The 19,062-nt window shown below is 44.2% G+C and overlaps 2 protein-coding genes and 1 long non-coding RNA gene across 4 annotated transcripts in view; 2 read left to right on the top strand and 1 right to left on the bottom strand.

Annotated features, from left to right (window-relative positions):
- The first annotated feature begins 7,742 nt into the window (after positions 1 to 7,742).
- On the top strand, positions 7,743 to 10,749 carry LOC309793192. The gene is made up of 3 exons (XR_014291890.1): positions 7,743 to 7,996; positions 8,343 to 8,434; positions 10,458 to 10,749. It is a non-coding gene; the product is annotated as an uncharacterized lncRNA (long non-coding RNA).
- Positions 10,750 to 11,396: 647 nt separating this feature from the next.
- PEX12 (peroxisomal biogenesis factor 12) lies at positions 11,397 to 15,286 on the bottom strand. Its single transcript, XM_082603541.1, has 3 exons — positions 14,582 to 15,286; positions 13,730 to 14,283; positions 11,397 to 12,923 (listed from the first exon to the last, which is right to left on the bottom strand). Exons 1-3 carry the CDS (start codon positions 14,705 to 14,707, stop codon positions 12,524 to 12,526), a joined length of 1,080 nt encoding a protein of 359 aa, XP_082459667.1. The 5' UTR covers positions 14,708 to 15,286; the 3' UTR covers positions 11,397 to 12,523.
- Positions 15,287 to 15,329: 43 nt separating this feature from the next.
- Positions 15,330 to 19,062, top strand: part of AP2B1 (adaptor related protein complex 2 subunit beta 1) — a 122,746-nt gene continuing 119,013 nt past the window's right edge. The window contains exon 1 of one of the 2 annotated variants that reach the window (XM_082603537.1): positions 15,330 to 15,398. The gene's annotated coding sequence lies outside the window, so the exon portion shown is untranslated. The remainder of the gene's footprint in view (positions 15,399 to 19,062) is intronic. The other variant, XM_082603538.1, reaches the window with a different exon arrangement.

Here is a 19,062-nt window from a genome sequence, read left to right on the forward strand (position 1 = left end):
ACTGTTTTCTCACAACTTTGTTGTGAGATATTAAACTGTGGTCAACCTCCTTTTGCTTCCCAGACCAGAAAACAGCCACCTACATTGAAGTTAGCACCCTGGAAGCAGATGGTTCACAGACAGCCCCCTTAGTCTTTGTTAACTGCAAAATAAAATATCTACTAACCCAAACCCAAATTCTTCCTCTAGAAGAAGGGAAACCATTTTTTTTTCTGTGTGATCTCTGCTAAGCAGAGGCCCTGTGGGTGTTGTTTATATCCACCAGGAGGGAAAAAAGCAGGCATCCAGCAGGATGGGTCCTCTCCTCTGCTGTTAGTTTGCCTTGGTTGCCTTCTCACTTCCTCCAGGCAAACCAAAATCAACCTGATGAATTTTTTTTTCATAGGTGAGCATCCCTACAGGCAAATGTAAATGTTTGGCTCTTAGCGAAATTTCTGATAAAATTCTTTTATATCATAGAATCACAGAAGTGTTGGAAGGGACTTTAAAGATCTGGTCCAACCATCTATCTTAAATACTCTCTGTAACAGGGGTCCCCAAGCCCTGGGCTGCGACCTGTTAGGAACAGGGCCGCACAGCAGGAGGTGAGCGGTGGCGAGCGAGGGAAGCTTCATCTGCCGCTCCCCATCCCTCGCATTACTGCCCGAACCACCCCCCTCCCCCTCCCTCCTCTCCCCTCCGCAGTCTGTGGAAAAATTGTCTTCCATGAAACCGGTCCCTGGTGCTAAAAATGTTGGGGACCACTGCTCTATAATACTAGCAACTGTGAACAAGTTGCTTTCCAGCAACTGCTTGAACACCTCCAATAACAACGAACTCATTATCTCTCAAATTAGTCCCCGTCTATTTTCTGACAGCTCTGTTAGAAATAGCTTCCTGGGCTTCCCTGGTGGTGCAGTGGTTGAGAGTCCGCCTGCCAATGCAGGGGACACGGGTTCGTGCCCCAGTCCGGGAAGATCCCACATGCCGCGGAGCTGCTAGGCCACTGGGCCTACGCGTCCGGAGCCTGTGCTCCGCAACGGGAGAGGCCACAACAGTGAGAGGCCCGCGTAACGCAAAAAAAAAAAAAAAAAAAAAAAAAAAGAGACATAGCTTCCTTATTTTCAGCTATAATTTGTCTCCCTATAACTTCCACCTGCTGGGACTCACAAACAAATCTAATTGCTTCTGAACTAACAACTATACTCTCATGACTCCCAAGGCTCATTGATGTTATTTGGTTGCTGATGACAACCATGATAGATACAAAGTTTTCTGAGAGTCTAGCTCCATATGAACATCGGCTCCACATTTCCCCAAATTTCTCACTCATTCTCCTTTACAAGTTGCTCCTGAGCTATGATTTTAACTAAGCTCTTCATGCTCTCAGACATAAACTGAGAGGAAGGAGATTTAAAAAAAAAATTTTTTTTTTTACCTGATGCTCTTGCTTTTCCTCTTGTTGCTTCAGTTCCACATCTGGCTTTGGTCTGAATGTTTGCCTTCTGTCACAGCCCCTGTTGCCCTTTGATATCAGCCTGGGAGGAGCAGGAACTCTGCCAGACTCCCCTAGTCTTCATAACATTGACCCCTGAGGAAGGCTGATAAGGACTCAAAAAAAGCCTATGACAGGGCAGATTGGCAGGCCAGGGTCTGACCTCTGGGAGAGAAGGAAGTATTAGTGGGAAAATTCAGGGGTTTTCAAGTGAGGGGCCAAAGCTAAAACGTCCCTCCTCTAAAGGGCTGAGTGTTATTTCTATACATCATACAAGCACCTCCTGTCCCGGTTAATTTCATTTCAAAGCTCTACATTTATTTTAAATTAAGCTGTCCTGTACATATCTATTATGAACAATATTAACCTATTCTATCACCTTCCAAATGTTTGTCCTATTCTGTTCACTTTTATTGTCTTTTTCCTACTTTTCCTCTTTGTTGGACACAAGATCCAGCCTAGAAAAATACTCTTCGGTGGAGGTTTGGCTACCCCTGGGTGAGAGGATTACAGATGATTTTTCATTGAATTTCTTTTCCTTTCCTTTTTTTCTTTAACTTTTCTGTATTTTCTAAATGGTCTACAATGAACATCAATTGTTTGCGTAATTTAAAAAAAACAATTAAGTGAAAAAAAATAAACAGGTAAGAGACAGTTATCTCTTTTGGGGATGCTGGTTAAACTGGAACAAGTGAATATTGGCCACCAATTATTGATGATGATGATGATGATGAACCTATAAATGTTAACTTACAAGGAAAAAGGGTCTTTGCAGATGTGATTAAGAAAGGATGTTGAGATGAGGAAATTATTCTGGATTATCCATGTGGGCCCTAAATCCAATCACAAGTGTTCTCATAAGAATTCAGTAGAGGGACTTCCCTGGCGGTCCAGTGGTTAAGACTTCGCCTTCCAATGCAGGGGGTGTGGGTTCGATCCCTGGTCAGGGAGCTAAGATCCCACATGGCTCGCGGCCAAAAAACCAAAAACATAAAACAGAAGCAATATTGTAACAAATTCAATAAAGACTTGAAACAATGGTCCACATCAAAAAAAAAAATCTTAAAAAAAAAAAAGAATGAGGTAGAGAGAGGTTTCATACCTACAAGAGAGGAGGGGGCAATGTGACCACAGAGGCAGAGATTGGAGTGATGTGGCCACAAGTGAGGGAATGCCGGCAGGCACAGGAAGCTGGAAGAGGCACAAAATGGATTCTCCCCTAGAGCATCTGAGGGGAGCACAGCCCATGCTGACACCTTGATTTCTGCCCTCGTATGTCAAACTTCTGGCTGTGAGAGAATAAAATGTTATTGTTTTAAACAAGCAAGGTTGTGGCAATTTTCTACTGCAGCCACAGGAAACTAACATACTTCTCTCCCCATAAGTCAAAGCATCAAACAACTCTTTGTTTCTACTCCAATTTGCTTATGCTGAAATGGCATTCTGAAATAGTTTCTGAATACCCCCTCGGGTTTTTTTTTTTTTAACTGAGGTTACTATTCCTATGAAGTTCTGCTTTGTTGGCATGACACTTTGTACCTGTCTGGCTCAAAAGTTATTTCCAGGATAGGAGGTAGAATACATACTATGACGAATAGTCAGCACAGCAACATAGCAAACTGCAAAGGTCTGCTCTCAGCTTCAACTTTAACCCTTTTTCACTCATGTCATTTCCAAATTCAGTCTCACTTTTATTTCATTTTAAAATTTATTATTATTATTTTCTTATTTCTTGGCCGTACCATGCAGCATTTGGGATCCTAGTACCCCAACGAGGGATCGAACCCGCGCCCCCTGCAGTGGAAGCACAGAGTCTCAACCACTGGACCGCCAGGGAAGTCCCCAGTCTCATTTTTAGTTCTACTACCTACCTTAATTCTCAGCTTCACTCTCACACTGAAATCCTTCTGATATCACTTGTTTTTAGAAAGATAAAAAGGACCGTCATTTACTGGACATATGCATTTGGGCACAAGGGACCAAGCTGGGAGTGTGGCACATGACACGGAACCTGAGATTACGTGGCCAGTTAAGTGGAAGAGCTGGCATGCAAAACCAGGTCTGTTTAATACAAATGTCCCTGCTCCTTCCACTGCCTTTCAAGTTTGGGATTCTGGATTGCTTTGGAGTCTTCAAAATCTGAAATCTACTTAAGTACCTCCTTTTTCCTTCCCAATCAACAGGAAGGACATTTTTTGGGCAGAAGAATTGGAACTGTATTGTTTTCTCCTTCTTCTTCTTTAATGCACTATTAGGGACCAAATCAGGAGAAGGAAGGATAATGTGAAAGATGAGCAAAGAGTGTTTCTCTTCCTTCTTCAGAGTTCCTTAGTTAAGTCCTCTGGCTATGAATAGTACGTTATCAGGCCAGCGAGGAGCTCACATTCTGGCTCTGATACCTCAAAGCAAATGTTCATGATACAAAGCAACTTGAAATCAGTAGCTTGTACAGTGATTTTTTTCCAGATCTTGGGAAAATGATCTGGCCACACTGCTGACAGTTGGCAAAGAACTAGAGCTCCCAATTTGTTTGTGTTTATTCACCGAGCATTTCAATTTATCAGCAGAGATAGGTGTAGCACAGCTTTCCTGGTCAGTAGACACAAACTGCCAAATACCAGCCTCCATCTCACTCGCAATTCATTTGTCAAGATGATTCGGCTAGAATAGCCGACTAGTTAGCATGGTGCCCAAGAGTAACAGTGCTGGTTCGACCACACCACCACCTGACTCTGGGTAAGTCTCCTTTCATTCATTCTCTCATTCAGTCAGCTGTTTTTCTTTTATATATATAAAAGTTATTTATTTATTTATTTAGGCTGTGTTGGGTCTTCATTTCTGTGCGAGGGCTTTCTCGAGTTGCAGCGAGTGGGGGCCACTCTTCATCGCGTTGCACGGGCCTCTCACTGTTGTGGTCTCTCTTGTTGCGGAGCACAGGCTCCAGACGCGCAGGCTCAGTAGCTGTGGCTCACGGGCCTATTTGCTCCGTGGCATGTGGGATCTTCCCAGACCAGGGCTCAAACCCGTGTGCCCTGCATTGGCAGGCAGATTCTCAACCACTGTGCCACCAGGGAAGCTCCAGTCAGCTGTTTTTTAAAGCACCAAGGGCCTTGAAATCCTAGCTCTAGCTCTTTTTAGCTTAGAAATCTTCGTTAAGATAATCCAAACCTCACATTCCTTCTTTGTGAAGTGGAGATAATAATAGTGCCTTCTCCATGCAGTTCTTGTGAGAATGAAGTGCGATGATGTATATAAAAAGGTTAGCATGGTGCCTGGCATATAACGTTAGCTTTTCATTCGATAATCAGTTACTAAGCATTTACTCTGTTCTGAACGTGGTACTATGTCCTGGGGCCACCCATCATTTGCACCATTTAGTGACTGCCTTCTTTGGGCCAGATCTGCAACTTTGATGATCTCAAATTGTCCTCGTAACAACTTATAAGACATGCATTATTTTCACTATCTTATAAATGAAGAAACTGAGTTCAGGGAAGTAAAGCTGAAGATTACACACCTAGTAAGTAGCAGAGCTGGGATTTGGACTCCTATCTATCTGATTCCAAAACACATTTACTATCATTCTGCCATGCAGCCTTTACTGGTAGCAAGAAGAATAAGACACATGTCCTGTTCACATCTAGAGGGAGAAAACATGTATTAAAGAACTCATTGCAGGGGCTTCCCTGGTGGCGCACTGGTTGGGAGTCCGCCTGCCGATGCAGGGGACACGGGTTCGTGCCCCGGTCCGGGAGAATCCCACATGCCGCGGAGCGGCTGGGCCCATGAGCCATGGCCGCTGAGCCTGCGGGTCTGAAGCCTGTGCTCCGCAATGGGAGAGGCCACAACAGTGAGAGGCCCGCGTACCACAAAAAAAAAAAAAAAAAAAAAAAGAACTCATTGCAATACAACATATGTGATAACACCAGGTGTTATCGCATTGTTCTCATTCAGTTCTCATAACAGCTCTGTGAGGTAGGTACTGTCATTATTCCCTTTTCACAGATGGGGAAACTGAGGAACAGAGAGTTTATGGTGCTTGCAAATACTATAGTCCATATGCATGACCACTATACTCTAGTGCCATTCTGGAGAGCTAGAAACATATGAACAGTGTGCTTGGGGTGTTCTAAGGAGTGACAGTGACTATGCTTGTGAGAACAAGATAAGATTTCATAAATGAGATGGTATGTGAGCTGAAACCTGCAAGTAATGCACCAAGTTGAGGGCTTCCTTGGTGGTGCAGTGGTTAAGAATACGCCTGCCAATGCAGGGGACATGGGTTCGAGCCCTGGTCTGGGAAGATCCCACATGCCGCGGAGCAACGAAGCCCGTGTGCCACGACTACTGAGCCTGTGCTCTAGAGCCTGCGAGCCCCAACTATTGAGCCAGTGTGCTGCAACTACTAAAGCCTGCGTGCCTAGAGCCCATGCTCCGCAACAAGAGAAGCCACCGCAACCACCGCAATGAGAAGCCCGTGCACCGCAACGAAGAGTAGCCCCCACTCGCCGCAACTAGAAAGCCCGCGCACGGCAACGCAGCCAAAAATAAAATAAGTAAAAAACATAAAAAAGGACTAACCTCATTTCCATAAAGACAAGCAAAAACACTTACCTTAAAAAAAAAAAAAAGAATGCACCAGGTTGAGAAAGGGCGATGGAGAAGGAAAGGGAAAACAGGCAGAGGAAACAGCACTTGCAAAGGCCCATTCTCTTCACTGTCTAAAGTCTATCCTTTTTTTTTTTTTTTTTTTGTGGTACGCGGGCCTCTCACTGTTGTGGCCTCTCCCGTTGCGGAGCACAGGCTCCAGACGCTCAGGCTCAGTGGCCATGGCTCACGGGCCCAGCTGCTCCGCGGCATGTGGGATCTTCCCGGACCGGGGCACGAACCCGTGTCCCCTGCATCGGCAGGAGGACTCTCAACCACTGCGCCACCAGGGAAGCCCTAAAGTCTATCCTTAGAGTACAATGGAGGTCCTTCATAGGTCTGGTACAGAGGACATTCCATTTTTCTCCATTTATTTCCTCATATCTTTCTCCCCATCCCTACCTGACACTCATGACATTCCTCCTGCTGTCCTTCATTTGCCACCTCTCCATTTCTTACTAGCTCTCACCTGGACCATTGCAATCACTTGGCAATAGCTTCCCCTTCTTTCACTCTGCCTTCCTTCAATCTATTTAAAAACACGGTTGCATATTGAGTTTTCAGCTCTGATCACCCATCTCCTCAGACTCTGAAATCTTTAAATCTCCCACTTTCTCCAGAGTAGTCTAAACTACACAGCCAGCAAGCCACTATCTTTAACAAAGTCTTGCCCTGTCTTTCAAATCTCTTATCACCCCCCTTCTTTACGCTAACACTGGTCCTCAAACTTTGGTGTGAATCACAATCTCCCCTGGGGTACTTATTAAAAATAAACACGCCTGGGTTGCAACTCCATTCAGACTTAATGATTCTGTAAGTCTGGATTGTGGGAGTTTGTCGTTTGGTTTTGATGCTGGGGGACATCTATGTTGTTAAGTTTCCTCCTGGTATTTCCAACTCACTAAATTTTGGAAAACACTACACCAGTTTCAACTTTACCTAAATTTGGTAAGCTCCCCTATGCTTTCTCATGTAATTCGGGAGTTAAATTATTCTCTCCCAGAATCTCCAAATCCAACGCATCTTTCAAGACCCAGATCAAATGCCACCTCTCCCAGGAAGTCTTTCTTGCTCTCTTTCGCAGTTCTTTGATATTTAGTGGCACCTCTTGCTTATTCAGGAAGCGTCCAAGCCCCTGACAAGCCAATGAGTTTCCCCTGGACGGGGAGAGAGGGACACATTAATCAAAGTCCACCCCAACCCCTAGCCCTCAGGCGGGAATTCGGCGCAAGCACGATACTGTCGGAACACTGAATCGATAGTTCTTCCTGGAAAGCCAGGGCACACACACCCTCTACAGCCCGCCTCAGATGCCCTTCCCCAGTTGTGAAACGAGGCACCAGCAAAATCACTCCGGATGACAGTCTCCCCAAGCTCGGAGATCAGGGAATTGGAGGGCGGGCGGGGACTACTCAGGGTCTTGCTTTCAACTTTGAGGATGCAGCCCGCCACGCCAAGAAGAGACGGCAAAGGCGCCTGCGCTTTCCGGCCCGCTCTCCCCACCCCAACCCCGGCGTTCGCCTAGCCCTCCGATTGGCTGCTCCTCGCACCAGCCGAGCCTCAGGGCTGCGGCCCACGTGGTCCACTGGCCGTCGCGGGATTGGTTGCCCGGATCGGGATGCTGCGGCAGCCGGCGGGGTAGCGAGGTGGAGCAGTGTGGGAAGCCCTAAGCCGGTACCTCTGGGACTGAACGGCGGCGGGTGGGCTGCGGTCAGCCGCTGCAGGCCTGGGCAGGCCTCCTGAGAGTCGAGGGTGTAAGAGTTTTGGGGGGTTCGGAAAGCGGGCTGCGGACCCCCTGCCTTAGGCTTTGGTTTGAGCCTGGATCCGGCCTTGTGTTTCCCCGGAAGGATGGCGTCTCAGTCTTTCCTGAAGTTGGTGGGGTTTGGATGTTATTATTATTATTATTATTATTATTTTTTTTTTTTTTTTTTGCGGTATGCGGGCCTCTCACTGTTGTGGCCTCCCCCGTTGCGGAGCACAGGCTCCGGACGCGCAGGCCCAGCGGCCATGGCTCACGGGCCCAGCCGCTCCGCGGCATATGGGATCCTCCCAGACCGGGGCACGAACCCGTATCCCCTGCATCGGCAGGCGGACTCTCAACCACTGCGCCACCAGGGAGGCCCATGGATGTTATTATTATTATTATCAGCAGTAGTGTTGTTATTGTTATTATTATCGTTTTGAGGATACACCGTGTATAAGTATTGGTGGGCCTGCGCAGGGCGCCATGCAGAATGCCGTGAGTTAGAAGCTGGAGGACGGAGGGCTTAGAGATGCTTGAGGGACGTCCTTAACCTACGTGAAATGTTGGAGGTAAGTCGGCTTTATAAACTGTGCTGATGCTTGTATAATCCAGGCGCTTAGGGTTTAGTAGGGAGGGTCGTTCACTGACTGAATTAAACTCTCGCTTATTGAGCCGCCTTCTGTGTCCCAGGCATCATTCTGAGTGTAATGCATGCAGAGGCCAGTAAGAGGAAGTCCTGGTTCTTTAGGAGCTCTGTGTAATGGGGCTGGTGGGAGAGACGGGAGGTGGGGGACGTGAATGGGTGAATAATTGGCGTGTGATGCGTACTGTGGTGGGAAGAAGTGCTGTGGGAGTCAGAGGAGGGGATGACTGAGGGAGTTAGGGACCACTTAACAGAGAAGGTGACGTTTGAACAAGGCTTTAGAACTACAGACTTTCTCCAGATTGAAAGGGGTAGGGAAGGCGCTCCAGACAGAGGAAAGCGTACTGAGGAAGAGAACTAGGAAAGTGTGCCCTCTCTGTGTGGCTGGAGCACACTTGGAGCTCTGCTCACAAGTTTCATGCTTTTAGACAAGGTTATTTAAGTTCTCTTAGCCTGTTTGCCTTTTGTAACGTGTACTTACTTCTGCACAGGTTGATGAGATAAAGGCTCGAGCCTCTAAACAGGCACTTTACTCGTTTCCCTCTCTTTGTGGAATTCAGTTGTTGAATGGAGAACACAGACCATAGCTGTACGTTTTTAACTATGGAGTATCAATCTATTGACATTTATAAATGGCTGAAGGAGACACGTTGTGTCTCCAGAATTGTTATTTAGATACAATGCTGAAAAGCTGGAGAGGTTGACATTGTTTGTGATCCTAGTACTTTAGCATAGCATGTCAGCGATAGTAAACTAGGAGGTGTCATTTAGAATAAATAAAATGCAGGCAGCTTTCTCATTCAGAAACTGATCATCCATGTTGTGAATTACCCAGGCTTTGCATCGTTTCCTTTATCTTGCCCATGGCCTGGAGAAAAATGAAGTTAAACCTTGTATTTAGCTGGTAGTGGGAAAATGTAAATCTGGTAATCAGACCTCAGTTTCTCTTTCCAGCATTGCTGTTACTTTGCTATGGACCTTTGTCAAATCCTAGCCTCCCTGGGTCTTGGACTCTTTAGCAGACTCTTTTTTTTTTTTTTTTTTTTTTTTTTTGCTGTACGTGGGCCTCTCACTGTTGCGGCCTCTCCCATTGCGGAGCACAGGCTCCGGACGCGCAGGCTCAACGGCCATGGCCCACGGGCCCAGCCGCTCCGCGGCACGCGGGATCCTCCCAGACCGGGGCACGAACCCGCGTCCCCTGCATCGGCAGGCGGACTCTCAACCACTGCGCCACCAGGGAAGCCCTAGCAGACTCTTGTATAAAATTTTTATGACTATACTTTTCATCTTTGTTGGCAGCAGAATTGTAAATCAAATTGTATGTTAAATGAACTGGAGTTTACTTTATAAAGGATTTTAGGAGAAAATCTTTTCTAAAGATTTTGCTTTAGAGCTAGATTATAAATCCCTTCACAAACATCCCTGGGATTTTATCATGCATGGTGTTTTGACTCACTAAAACAAGAAATGTTTCTGAACTGTAAATGCTTCTCCACTCTACTCTGTATTACAAAAATTTTAAAAAAGCACCTCCAAAACAAAACTTGTTCAAGTTTGCATTTTTGTACAGCAGAGTTGCTTGAGGTGAATAGTAGATCAAATATTGAAAGCCCACGGCTGCAACTTATCTAAAAAGAAGTCTTTTTTTCTCATGGGTAAACCTAAGTTTTCTTGGATGTGAAAATAGCGTGTTGGGCTGCTCTTAGATAATACAAGGAGGTGAAAAGCAATGATGCAATGATGAGTGAAGTATAGTCTGACCTGGTATTGCCATTGCTTCAGTGTTGGCATTGACCAGGGTATGACCCCTTAATCTTCTCTCTGAGCTGATTCTGGTTGTGGTTTTTCCACATTGGTATGTTCTAGCCTATTTGGATACTGGTTTTATTATGTGTAAGAGTGTTTAATATTCTTTTGAATTACTGATACTTTCCTGTTTTTCTTTGTAGGTTGAGGTGAAAAATATGGCTTTGATATCTTCATGGAAAACTGCATTATTTCAATCCTGAATCTGGTTCGGTTCCCTTATTGACTTATTACTATATTAAAAATGTTTATTTAGCAGTGATTGTAAAATGAAAGTAATTAACATGTACATGTTTTTTGGGGGGAGACTAAGGGGAAACAGGTGTTCAGCCTAGAAAAACATTTCTCATTGGATTTCCTGTGAAGCCAGCCAGTATGTCTTGGGTTTAACTTTGAAACAAATTTAAAAATTTTTAAATTAAAAAAAAAGTTTACTTAACTATGGTATTTGTTCTGGTAAAACCTTGTGGTTTAATAAGAATTTTTGCAAATATCCACTATACTCTTCTCATGGTATATAAAAGTGTTAATATTTAAAAATCTATAGGATATTCTATTTCAAAATTTAGTTCTATTATCTTAGTGCTATCAGAAAATGTGCTTTGAATTGCTAAAATGAGTTGTATTGGACAACACCTGTCTCAGCAGAGGCACTTAAAAATCATTTTCATCCTTCCTCTTGTAGTAATTATTTTTTTTTAACCCGTATGTTTTTAACCTGTATGTTTAACCCTGCCAATCCAGTGGCAACTTAAGTGTTTGTGCAGTATTTCACTTGAGAAATAAGGTATTTCACTCAAGATTGAATTCTTGCTGTTGCAGGAGAGGATTTCTCTCCAATATTGGATTAGCAAAAAAAGCAAAATGTTAATACAGAATACCTCAAAAAATCAGAGGTAGGGGCTTCCCTGGTGGCGCAGTGGTTGAGAATCCGCCTGCCGACGCAGGGGACACGGGTTCGTGCCCCGGTCCAGGAAGATCGCACATGCTGTGGAGCGGCTGGGCCCATGAGCCATGGCCACTGAGCCTGCGCGTCCGGAGCCTGTGCTCCGCAACGGGAGAGGCCACAACAGTGAGAGGCCCGCGTACCACACACACACACAAAAAAGTCAAAGGTGGCCTGAATGAAAAATTTACTCTAAACACCTCGACTAGTCTTTAAGTTTCCACATAATCATGACATGGAACAGCTCTTTGCCAAAAAACATTTATTCTTAAAATTTACTTAAGCGTTTCGTAGAAACTTTAGTAATAGCCAGAATAATTCATGTCAGCTTAGCAAACTCTTAACAGCAAGCAGAAAGAGCTTATGAAAAGATCCTGTCTTTACACAGTCATAGTTAGGGCAGTATTTTACTTCATCTCTTCATTAATAGCTTTGCTTTCACACTGAAGTCTTCAGACTATTCTGTATATACATTCAACCCCTATTTTCCTTTAACCAGTTTCCCAAGGAAGATATGTGTGGTTCACAAAGGGATCTTTAAAAGGTGATAAACTATAGCAAATGTTACTTAACAAATGAGTCTCAGCCTATGGAAGGAGAAAGTGTTTCTAAGTAATTCTATAAAAAGCATGTCCGTGGGGGTGGTGGGGTGGTGGTGGTGGGATGAACTGGGAGACTGGGATTGACGTGTATACACTGATGTGTATAAAAGCGATAATTAATAAGAACCTGCAAAAAAAAAATAAGAACCTGCTGTATTAAAAAATAAATAAAATAAAATTAAAAAAAAGCAGGTCCACGTTTCATACTGTTTGCAAACCGATAAAACCTATTCCTCACGGGCAGATGAATGCTTTCCCTTCTCAAAAGGCCTGCTTCCCTTTCACTACCCGCTCTACGAGGTCTAACTTGGGTTTCTCCTGAGAGCTTCTATACCTCTTGTCCTTTAAGGAAGGGGACAGGAAAAGCGTCTGTGCCGAGTACCCTCTTTGATCCCCTTCTCTATGCTGACCCTCACATCCCCTGCCAGTCCTGGTTCTCTCACTCTGACCAGCTTGGTCAACTCTAAGTAGAGGTGTCTAGGGAGCAAGCTAAAAGGTTAAGATCAACGAGTATATCCTTTTAAAGAAACCCATGTGGCTGTTTAAAGTTCATACAATTATTAATTGAGGATGATCAAGCAATGCTATTTACCATGCGGAAAACCAGCCCTCTGGCCTTATAGCGCAGTCATTTCGTTGTGAGACAAGGTGCTAATCCCTTTCAGTTCTCAGGGGAGTACAGTTTAATCAGATGCTGTACTTGTGTTGGATAACCTGTGATGGGACAAGCTCGGTGACTCCTCACGTAATTAAACACACAGCGATAACAAAACACATAGCCAGAGGTGGCGAGAACGGTGTCATTCACCCGGTTTTTACGACACAATGGGCACACAGTCTTCATTTGGGGCAACAGGGGAGAATCAGAATTGTAGTCTAGATGTACCGGTGGTGGTGGAGTAGGCAGGGCAGTCAATGACTTGATGGTTTCTTGGTTTCCGGATGAATACCACCACTCAAGGAACTGCAGGAAGAATACACCCACCGAAAGGCCAGTAGAGAGGCATGAGGCGGCACCTCCCACAGCTTGCTTCAGAGCGGACTTTATCTTCTCGCCAACGCTGTTTGGAGAACAGAACAAGGAGGCAAAAGGAGAAACTGTTTATTTAGGTACAATCACAGAACAACTAATACGCATGTAATTCTTACACTTTTCATTAGAATCGTTGATTCCGCTTGGGGATTGAATAGTTGCCGGACTGGCGTTTTCTCTTGTAAGTGTCTATTCGAAACAATTCCCTCTTCCTGACCTACCGTATTTTAGGAGTTCTAGGAGCTAAGCTTCGTTTTTAATGACTAGGGCTTTGTTTGCTTTGTGTTTTGAGAAAGAAATTAATGAGCCATTGATTATATAGACCTTTAATGGGGGTGGAAGATAGTATATCCAGAAAAAGAAATGACTCACTTAAAAAACAACTCAGCAGTACTGAGGAATATATTTGAACTTGTCAGAGAACACAGACACTAGGAGTGGGATAGCACCACGGTTAAGAGCAGTCTTTAGAATTGTACTGATCTGGCTTGAATCTCAGCTCTGCCGCCTATTAGCTGTGTGGCCTTGGCAAGGTACTCAACTGTTAGAACTTAGTTTCCTCAACTGTTAAATGGTGCTAATGCATTTATTTCATTGAGCTGTGATGAGGATTGAGATAATATACATAAACACCTAGCACAGGGCCTGGTACATAGCAAGTGTGTGCAAAAATGTAGCCAGTATGATGAGGAAGGTTACCAGGATGGCAACAAGAATTTTTCGATGATTTTATGAAATACCCCAAAGTGGATTGAGGGAGGTAAATTTCATAAAATTGGGATAAGATTTTAGGATTTATTAATCAAATATGTTGGGGAAATGTTAAGGCCTTACCTCCCAGCTGGTTGCTGCATCATGCTGGCTTCGGCTGGTTTGTGCTCCAGAGCTTGTATATCCTGAACTGTAAGTCGACCTAGCCGAACCCCAGCCAGACTCAGCAGTGGTGAGTGATGCTGAGCCTTTCCTAGGATGTATCGAAGCTGCTGTATAAGAAACCAGCCTTCCCAGGCCATGTTAACAAATGGGTAGGCTGCCAAAAAGGCTCTGTAAAATCGTTTCCAGCGGGAAGTAGGGGGATGGATGGAATATTCATCCTCTTCTCTCAGGCTAGAAATCAGCTTCTCCAGCTTCACTTTCAGATAGGGAAGAAGAACCAGGAACATAACTGACTTCCAGAGCTGCTGCTTTGGGAGACCAGCACTGGCCAATCTCTGAAGCTTGTGTGTGTCTCCCATTACGATCCTCTTTAAGCCATAAAAGTTTTCAGAAAACGAGGCGCTGGTTTTAGACAGATAATGTTGCTGGAGCAGAAGGTCGAGCAGGGTGAAGATTTCATCAAACCACTTCCACAAGAAGCCGTAGCGGGCAGGATTTGATTCTGCAAGAACCTAAAGCGAAATAAATCAATGAACTTCATTCCATTACACAGCTACTATGCCTGGTATTTATAGTTCCTTTTTTTCCCTCTGAATTTCGACACTTTTCTTTCTGGGTCTACCTTAACCTCCCTGAAGTGCTGGGTATTCAGTACACATAACAAGAGACTCCATGACCATTAAATCATGTGATGTGCATTATTATATGCTAATTGGTTATTTCAAAGCTTAGGCCAACAAATAAATTCAGATGACTGGCTTGGTTTTTACCCGGACGTTCCTAAACCTTTTCAGAGAATTAAATCCTTACCTTGACCACATGCTGAAGAGCAGGTCTCACTGCTGTCATTAAACTGTCCTGTGCCACCACCTCAAAGATGGATGGCTGGTCATCCACCGCAGAAGCAGGTGTGATGTGAGCCCCGTGCTCAGCCATAGTTTCGTGTGTGCACTGGGTTTTACTTTGCCCACAAACTCTCTAGTAAGCATGAACTTGCTGGGGGTGCCAGATGGGTGCTGTTTTACAGGAACTGGGCAAAAAAGCCCTCTTCCGGAGGCAGAGGGGAGGGGTCTCAAGTGAAGGTGAAGAATGAAGTCAACGCGGACACCCACGTTAGGGAAGTAGTGTGTGGGAGAGGTGAGTTGATTAATGCTGCACCTCACAGGGAAAAGCGTGACTATGGGGGGGACAGGTACGGCGAAGGAGCGCTGGCCTCTCGAGCGGCAGTCCTGGAGGCGGCCAATCACGGACTCCCAATCCGGAGGGCTCAAAAGCCAGGCGGCTCTGAGGGATCGAAGGTGCCAGTGCAGGCCGGCCCCAACGGCCTGGCTCAGCTGTGGGCTGTGCAATCCCCCCGTCCGCGCCAGTCCTTGCGAGCTGACTCCAGGCGAGGGGCGAGAAACCCGCGACGCCGCGTTTGAAAGGAGGTCTCGGCTTTATGTCAGAAGTCGCAACCGGAAATAGAAGCCGCTTGGAAACCGGTGGCCGTGGAGAGGCGCTCTAGCCCCGAACGCGGCCCCGCGACCGGAACTAGAAACTCTATGATCTCACAGGGACTTCCGCTTCCGCCCGCAGCTGAAAGTAAAGAAGGCTCCAGCGGGCTCGGTTGGAGAGGAGTTTTCCGCTGGTTGGTTTTACTTTTCTTAGCTGGTTTTGCATCGCTGTCTTGTTGGAAAGCCACAGCTCTGATATCTCTCTACAGAGTCTTTTTGGCAAGGTGTTGGGTCGCCGCACTGACGTCTGGCGCCCGGAGCCAGAGCTCGGCCTGTTGCTGAGGGCCTTGTTCCCTGGGGCGATAGAGATAGAGGCGAGGGACCCAAGGGAATGTGGAGATGGAAGGCTCACTTTGGTTGCGGCGGGGGTGGTGGCTCACTATTTTTGCCGCTTTCGGGAAGGATTTGAAGCGACAAAGCCGAGATAGAAGCCTTAGCCTTATGGCTGCCAATTATTAAAAAAAAAATTTCCTCCTGTTGTTCAGAATTTGGGACGATTATTTTTCATTCAAGCTGGTAGCTTAATTGTCTTATAGGTTAGGTTAAGTTCAAGCAGAACTCTAGGCACTTGCTACACGAAATGAAAATGGTTCCTACGCTCGAACACGGTAGGATGCGTCATATTAGCGATATGAATACAGTGCTAAAACGGAGTGATGCTGTTGAATTCTAACTAGCATGAATTGGGGAGGCTTGGCAGAGAAGGTACTTTTCATTGTATACCAAAGTTAATGTAATTAACCTGACGTTTTGCAAACTGCTTTTACATCGTATGCAATTGCCATGAGTAGCTGCAGGTTTACTGAATTTGGATAATAGTTAAAGTTCATCTCCTCTCTCTCCAACCTCTCCCCTCAACCCCTGGGCTAAATAGCTAGAAATAGAAGGTATTATTTGCTTACTTTATACCATAGAGGACGTTATGGTATAAAGATAGTTAATTGTTTCACATAATGAGAACACTCGAACAAGGTTTGGGTTTAGTTGTTTCAATAGGAGAAATAAAATCTTGCAAATTAACCTTAATTGTGGTTCCAAAAAGTGTTTCAGGGAATTCCCTGGCGGTCCAGTGGTTAGGACTCTGTGCTTCCACTGCGGGATGCATGGGTTGGATCCCTGGCCAGGGGAACTAAGATCCTGCATGCAGCGTGGCCAAAAAAAAAAAAAAAAAAAAAAAGTGTTCTATAGTCTGATTGGATACCTGCTGGAGAAAGTCACATTGATGGAACATTTTACCTTACAGAGTTTTAAGGAGTAGAGATAATGTATCTATATAAAACACCTAGCTTTAGGTCCTTGGTCAGTGGTAGCTCTTACACAGAGGCTTTTCTTAAGTGAACAGCAAAAAGACAAAGTTGAGAAATAGCATCACCTAAGACGAGTGGGAAGTTAGTTAAACATTGGTATCAGTTAGGGTTCTTTGGTTACAAGCAACAGAAAACAGGCTAATTTAAACTAAAAAATTTATTAGAAGAATATGGAGTAGCTAGCAAAATAAGGAAAACCAGCTCTGAGGGAACAGGAATTACACAGTCCTACTGGATGTTTCTAGCAAGAATTAGCAAAGTGTCATACAGGCATCGTTGTTGCAATGAATGAGCTTCAACAAATTTCTGTCACTGTACTTATGATTCAGATCCCTATTGACTGACCTTGGTTCAGATTTCATCTCCACTCCCTGTTTCACTCTTAGCCAGAAGAGTGCAAGACACCTTTAATAGTCCTTTGAGAATATTCCAAAAGTAAACTGATGTTGTTATGTGAGAAAAAAGGCAGTCAAAAATAACAATGTCAATTATTACAGCCAATACACCTCATCACAAATCCCACTCCCAGGTTTATGGTGTAATACGTAAGACACAAAAATTGATTGCACTTATGTTAAAAGGTGTGAAGAGCCATCAGATAGGTTAATATGGTGAGTTTAGAGGAAGAGACAATAACAGCTAGGAGAAATGAGGCCGTTCAAACTAGCTTAAACAGAAGCTATATTGGCCTTTGTAACCAAAGGGAAGATCGTTTCTAACCTCACGTTTTATCTCAGCTTCTTTCTGCCAGTTACTTTCTAATACAGTGATGTAACCTGGTATCTCCTGCATCTTATATCAGGACCAGATGTCCACTGAGAAAGTTTTGTGGATTAGGTGGACTTCAAAAGATGAGTACATTTGGGGAAAGTCACAGTCATGGTGACAGGGTTTTCCAGGCTAAGGGAGCAGCGTGGATTGTATTTGAGGAGGAAATTGTTTGCTTTAAATATAGAGGAAAATAGACCAATAATACATAGTCTATACTGTTGACCATAACATAGAGGCTCTTAAATGCTAGTTTTAGTACTTTGCTTGTGGACATTCATTCATTTATTCCTGAATAATTTATTTATTCATTTATTACTGAATACATCCTGTGCGCCAAGCATTATGCTAGGTGCTGGGTAGACAGTAGTAATAAAAACAGACTTGGTATCTAGCCTCATGGAATTTACAGTCTAGTTGGGGAGAGAGATAATAAACAAGTAAAGAAACTAATATATAATTTACAAATGGAATAAGAGGGCTATGATGGGGGTGGCAGTGAGGCCTGGGAGAGAAGAACCTTTTAGACTGGGTAGTCAGGCAGTGCCTTTATGAGATTACAATTAAAATGAGACCTAAATTATAAGCCAGCCAGCCCTGTGTGGAGTTGGGGAAAACGAATATTAGGTAGGAGGAGCGGTAGTTGTGAAGGCCCTAGGATGGGAAAGAGCTTGGCCTATTTGAGAGCTGCAAAAGCTAGCAAGAGGTGAAATGAAGAGGAAATGAGGAGTGACTGAAAAGGATAAAATGATATTAAGAGAGGTAGACAGGAGCCTAACCACTCATAGGCCATGGGCAGGAAACTGGATTTTAGTCAAAGTATAATGGGAGGTCATTGAAGTATTTATACACCGGAGTCATGACCAGGTTTATATTTGTAAGATGACCCCGTAATGGTTATGTGGTTACATTTACTTTGTGAAAATTCATCAAGCTTTATATTTTTGGTGTGCACTTTTTGGAATGTTCGTTTATACTTCAAAAAAAAGTTAAACAAAAATCTGGCTGCTGTATGAATAATGGTTGGGAGGAGAGTTGAGGTTTCTAGTAGTTCAGGCAAGAGGCGATGGTGGCTTGGAATAATGAGGTGAATAGAAGGGATTGGATGAATTTGAAATATATTTTGAAGGTAGGATTGACAACTTGGAGATGGAATGAATGTGGCAGTAAAGAGAGAAATCAAGAATGACCCCCAGATTTCTGGCTAGTAATTTCTGGCAGTGTAATTTGTTCAAATAATTGCAATCATAGCAAATATTTACATAGTCCATACTATGTGCAGGCATAGTTCTAAGTGCTTTACATACACTAATTCATTTCATCCTTGTAATAATATTATGATTGGATATTAGTATTTCTCCCATTTTATAGATGAGAAAACTAAAGAACAAAGAAATGGGGAAAACTGGGAGAAGGATAGGTTCTGTACAAATTAGGAAATGAGGAGCTGTTGAAAGTTTTTGAACCGGGGAGAGGTATGAATCAAAGATTTTTCTGGTGGCATCTCTTTACAAAATCCACCTCTGTCTTCTGTGGGTTGTACCTGGAACCACATTTTTTAAACACCCCCCCCCCAATACTCTTATGATTTGCTTAATTTGGGTGGGCCATATGTGCAGACTTACCATCAGTGTGGTTAGCAATTTGGTGGTGAAGTTTGGGGACTAGGTCAAGGCTAGAGATAGATATTTTGGAGTCATATGGGTAGGAAAAATGACTGAAC

The sequence above is a fragment of the Mesoplodon mirus genome (assembly GCF_964341445.2).
Source record: "Mesoplodon mirus genome assembly, chromosome: 18".
In the NCBI taxonomy this organism is placed as follows: Eukaryota; Metazoa; Chordata; class Mammalia; order Artiodactyla; family Ziphiidae; genus Mesoplodon; species Mesoplodon mirus.

Excerpts from the sequence above, each read along its gene's own strand:
- PEX12 (XM_082603541.1), bottom strand. The coding sequence starts at position 14,707 with ATGGCTGAGCACGGGGCTCACATCACACCTGCTTCTGCGGTGGATGAC. Across the intron at positions 14,284-14,581 it reads CTCTTCAGCATGTGGTCAAG|GTTCTTGCAGAATCAAATCC; the intron begins GTAAGGATTTAA and ends ATTTCGCTTTAG. Across the intron at positions 12,924-13,729 it reads ATGCAGCAACCAGCTGGGAG|CGTTGGCGAGAAGATAAAGT; the intron begins GTAAGGCCTTAA and ends TTCTCCAAACAG.